This window comes from Carassius carassius, chromosome 46, assembly GCF_963082965.1.
Source record: "Carassius carassius chromosome 46, fCarCar2.1, whole genome shotgun sequence".
Taxonomy (NCBI): Eukaryota; Metazoa; Chordata; class Actinopteri; order Cypriniformes; family Cyprinidae; genus Carassius; species Carassius carassius.
In genome coordinates this window covers 1,934,424-1,939,901 of record NC_081800.1, presented here as the reverse complement: position 1 = coordinate 1,939,901, position 5,478 = coordinate 1,934,424, and the positions used below count along the sequence as shown (strand labels likewise).

The 5,478-nt window shown below is 38.6% G+C and overlaps 1 protein-coding gene across 1 annotated transcript; it reads right to left on the bottom strand.

Annotated features, from left to right (window-relative positions):
- Positions 1 to 287: 287 nt before the first annotated feature.
- LOC132129404 (PRA1 family protein 3-like) lies at positions 288 to 5,045 on the bottom strand. Its single transcript, XM_059540983.1, has 3 exons — positions 4,787 to 5,045; positions 3,442 to 3,659; positions 288 to 1,072 (listed from the first exon to the last, which is right to left on the bottom strand). Exons 1-3 carry the CDS (start codon positions 4,963 to 4,965, stop codon positions 897 to 899), a joined length of 573 nt encoding a protein of 190 aa, XP_059396966.1. The 5' UTR covers positions 4,966 to 5,045; the 3' UTR covers positions 288 to 896.
- Between the last annotated feature and the right edge of the window lie 433 nt (positions 5,046 to 5,478).

Here is a 5,478-nt window from a genome sequence, read left to right as displayed (position 1 = left end):
CCTCCGGGCTGGTTTATGCCATGTTTATGAGACAACACGGGGGGAACAAAATCAAGGAGGCGGGGGGCGAGCACAGCACAGAAAACAAACAAGCAAAGTGGCGGAATCAGAATTAAATATAAACAATATATTGATATATACGATATGTCAAAATCCACATCTTGTTTAAAAAATATCTCGATATATTTTAAATATCGAGATATCGCCCACCCCAATATATATCCTATTACTCGATAAAGGGAGCTTGAAGGAAGGTTACTTGAAAAACGATCATCTGCACAGACATATCTTTTCCACATTCCACCTTTATTAAATCTGTACAAACCAGCAAACAAACCGTGTCTGTGCTTTGATTTCAGAAGCATGTAGATGTTTCTTCATTAGCCAAAAGAATCAGAACATGCAATTTGGCAAGATGCAATAAATACACACTCCTCCATCATACATCATATCAGCTGATATAAAAACATTTCATTTCTATTACAAATGTGCGCCAGAAGGATGATGATTGTTTCGCCATGGGGGAAAAATAGGGTATGACCAAATCTACAATATTTCAAAGTGCTTTCAGTGATTCTGTCTTTAGAAATCTATTCCAGCTTTATAAAGCTTACACTTTTATGTTAATTCATCCTGAATAAAAACAAAAATAGGCAAAATGTCAATGGAAGCTGCATACACACTGGAAATGACTGTCTTATACTTGCACAAACTAAAAACATCATTGTCATCAGTCACAGTCTCTGGAGACAAACATGTATGCGTCTGGAACTTCCTCACACTTTGGTATTTAAAAAATATTTCCATTTTGGTATTTGGCTGTGAACCCAAGACCTAAACAAGCACAAAACAACTGAAGAAGAACCAGTGGCTGCATGTATGTCATGGTTTCATGCTCAATCTTTCAGCTTACTCTCCAGGAAGTCCTGGATTTTGTTGATTTTCTCTTCTTGTTGATCCAGGAGATCCAGGATGACTCCCATGGGGGTCTTCTTCAGGCCAACAGCCTCTATCTTGTTCTCCAGCTTGTTCTTCATGCTGCGGAGTCTCAGAGAAGCGTGGATGAGGATCACTGCAGGGAAAACAAGGCTTGATGAACTGGAACAGGACACATACCACACACACATGAGAGACTGTAAAATCAGAAAGCTGACAGAGAAGGCCATCATCTATAGAGTATTTAAAGCTTTCCTGTTAAACCCAGGGTACAGCTTCTGCCCACTGCATACACACTATAACACTTTATTCAAATGTCCTTTATAAAACAATTACATATGTGAATACACATGTAACGATCGAATGGAAACTGCTTGATTTTACATGTTAAATGAATTGATGCAATTTTACTATTCAATTAATAGACATTACATTTTCACAAATGTATATATTTAGTCTTTAGGGTGCACATAATATGAAGTTGTTTTAAGATCCGGGCAGACTGCTGTAAAAGGCTCATGTACTGATTTTAGACAGAGACGTGCTGAAACAGAATATAGTGTAATTAGATGATGATGATGATGTTTTGTGTTGCCATGACTACAAGCAAAACACTGTGAGATCTCTGCTGGTTTTCCACAGGACCTGGACATAATGATCATCAGAGAGCCCAGCAAAGATCTGTCTCTATTCAGAGTCAATGATCGTGATATGATCATCGAGAGCCCAGCAAAGATCTGTCTCTATTCAGTCAATGATCGTGATATGATCATCAGAGAGCCCAGCAAAGATCTGTCTCTATTCAGAGTCAATGATCGTGATATGATCATCGAGAGCCCAGCAAAGATCTGTCTCTATTCAGTCAATGATCGTGATATGATCATCGAGAGCCCAGCAAAGATCTGTCTCTATTCAGTCAATGATCGTGATATGATCATCAGAGAGCCCAGCAAAGATCTGTCTCTATTCAGAGTCAATAATCGTGATATGATCATCAGAGAGCCCAGCAAAGATCTGTCTCTATTCAGAGTCAATGATCGTGATATGATCATCAGAGAGCCCAGCAAAGATCTGTCTCTATTCAGAGTCAATAATCGTTATATGATCATCAGAGAGCCCAGCAAAGATCTGTCTCTATTCAGAGTCAATGATCGTGATATGATCATCAGAGAGCCCAGCAAAGATCTGTCTCTATTCAGAGTCAATAATCGTGATATGATCATCAGAGAGCCCAGCAAAGATCTGTCTCTATTCAGAGTCAATAATCGTTATATGATCATCAGAGAGCCCAGCAAAGATCTGTCTCTATTCAGAGTCAATAATCGTTATATGATCATCAGAGAGCCCAGCAAAGATCTGTCTCTATTCAGAGTCAATGATCGTGATATGATCATCAGAGAGCCCAGCAAAGATCTGTCTCTATTCAGAGTCAATAATCGTGATATGATCATCAGAGAGCCCAGCAAAGATCTGTCTCTATTCAGAGTCAATAATCGTTATATGATCATCAGAGAGCCCAGCAAAGATCTGTCTCTATTCAGAGTCAATGATCGTGATATGATCATCGAGAGCCCAGCAAAGATCTGTCTCTATTCAGAGTCAATAATCGTGATATGATCATCAGAGAGCCCAGCAAAGATCTGTCTCTATTCAGAGTCAATGATCGTGATATGATCATCAGAGAGCCCAGCAAAGATCTGTCTCTATTCAGAGTCAATAATCGTGATATGATCATCAGAGAGCCCAGCAAAGATCTGTCTCTATTCAGAGTCAATTATCGTGATATGATCATCAGAGAGCCCAGCAAAGATCTGTCTCTATTCAGTCAATGATCGTGATATGATCATCAGAGAGCCCAGCAAAGATCTGTCTCTATTCAGAGTCAATAATCGTTATATGATCATCAGAGAGCCCAGTTATTTATTTCAGTTAGTTGCCAAGGTAACATGTTCGTCCTAATATTTATTTTATTTTTTTTATTAACAAAAGACAAACCAAAAGACTAACCATTGAGGTTATTTTCTCTTTTTTTTCCCTCAGAGTTTCAGAGAGTAAAAAAGGCATGTGTCAAACATGATGTACATTAAAATGAGATGTCATCAGTCATTACTGCTGTACAAAAGAGCTGAATTATCATACACTGATACTTTCACCGCTAACACTTTAGTTTACACAATAACATAATCCTGCACGCTTAACAATAACGCTAACTTATTGCTATTAATGGTTCACAAAAAAAAAAAACTTTAACAATCATTGAAGCTTTCCACTGCATACAAGGTTCTTTACAGTGGATGGATATAGTTTTTTTTGTGGAACTTCTATGGCATCTCTGTGAAAATCTCCCTCTGAAGCCTTTATTCAGAAGTCTGCGGGTGACTCAGTATTTAATGCCATCTGTGCTCAAATATTGTGTTTGTTTTGGGGTTGACCCTGCATTCACACCAGTAAGTGTCAGTATAAAGTGAAAAAGGCAAGTATGATTCCTGAAGATCTGGTACTCACGGAGCATGGGGAATGTGATACCAAAGAGAAACACCATCACTCCTCCACACAGGGACAACAGGAAGTAGCTGATTCCCAGGACACCCACAACAAACAGGGTGGGATTTCTCTTCTTGAAGTTCTTGATCACAGCTTTATTCTCTCCTGCCCACACCAAGCCCGTGAAGACCAGAGCCACGACCGCTCCACCAAGAAACATGCCCAGCGGGTTCAGACACCTGCACACATCACTAGCAGTATTATTATAACACCTCATGCTACAGCAAGTGGGCGATAAAACTGGGCTCCTAATGTCAGTGTGAACAACAGGAAGTCTTCAGTTAGGGGAAGGAAGACAGCAATACTCTAGTTATCGGCATTGCAATCTAAAGTTTTTGGTTTAGTCTAACTTCAGCAAATGCTTATAATAAATAGAAAGTTATTGTCCGTTGATGCGGATGTAATATAGTTGTCATTATAATAGTCGTTCTTGATGTGAACAGGTCTGTTCAACCATTATTTTTACATAAAGTAATAAATGTTTTTTTTTTTTTTTAAAGAATTGTAAAACGATGCACAGAAATAAAATAAAGACAAAAAAAGAAAAACTTTGTATTCTTTTTTAGCTCAGACCCCAAACAGTAAGATAAGATGCAGGTCAGAAGACTAATAATATATAAATATAGTGATATTTGTTTTTCAATACAGAAAACCTCTGAATGAATGAATAAAATTAACATCTAATGCCAAATTGACACTGTACAGGGGGCACAGAAAAGCTTATGAAAATATGTTGTTTGTGATATATGTCCAAACTAACTCAAATCGAAATGAAATTGGTATGAGGAATCATTTAGAAACAAATAAAAAAGCACACGTGAAACTGCATGTACCATAATTATACAAAAATAATAATAAACTAGATATGTAGTGCAAAAAGTAATGCACAAACAATGCTTGTCACTGCTTCGTTTTTGTTTTTATTCTGGTCATGATGGACTTTTAAACATGCTAGGTTATAAATTATGCTCTTACAAAATCCTGTTTGTAAACAATGTTGATGAAATGCGTTGAGCTGAGCTGAGCTGCTCACAGAGAGTGACTCACATTCAGCCAAAGAAGGGTGGGTCCACCTTCTACACATTCCGCACATCGACGAAAACAGGCCTCGTGAATAACGAGCACACAGTGTATTGTGATTCAGTGTTAGTACACAGTCACTGCATCGAGGGGGAGTCTCATCTGTCCACAGTTAGACAGGCTTCCCGATGATAATAAACACACACACACAGCTCTCTGGAGCATTTCGTAACACACTGAATGATGTGCACACTAATAATTATAAGTGATTAAGACCTTTACATACCCGACCATCAGAATAACGACGACAGCTGCCGCAAAGTAATTAGTCTGATAATAAAGCAGATTGCTGATCACTCTGTTATTCCATTTGCTTAAATCAGACACCTCTGGTTTGGAGAAGCGGTCGACACCAGGGAAGAGATCACCCCACGGTCTGAAGGGCGCGAGCTCCATCCCTGCCATGATGCTCTCCAGTCTCGAGCTCCGTGGCGCTGCGGTCAAGCGGATTCACGGCTGGGCGGGGCTTCAACTAACGCTGTCACGTGGCACGTGTTGCTTTTCTTCACGCTGTCAGGATATACCAATCACAGTCGTTTGTAATTAATTATATATTTAATATATTTATCGAAATTATTTTTCTTTTCCCGGATATAAATATTTAGTGTACTTATATATTCAGTAAGACTAAAATACCGAGAGATTTGACGGCGGTTCAAAGGAGATCACCGAGCGCCCGCTTTGATTGATGTTTCACAGAAAAAGTTACATCCGCTGCGCGGGAAACCGGTGAAGCCAGACACCGCAAGACCGTGAGAGGAGTCGTTTTAAAACAGTTATTAGTTTTTAATTATCTTTTATTTTTATTTTATTTTTTTATTTTTTTTGAAAACAGGTCTCATTGCTCCTATGTATACATATGTACTTCAAATATCTTTATTCGATTTATTGTAAGCATGGAACATTAAATCAACGAAT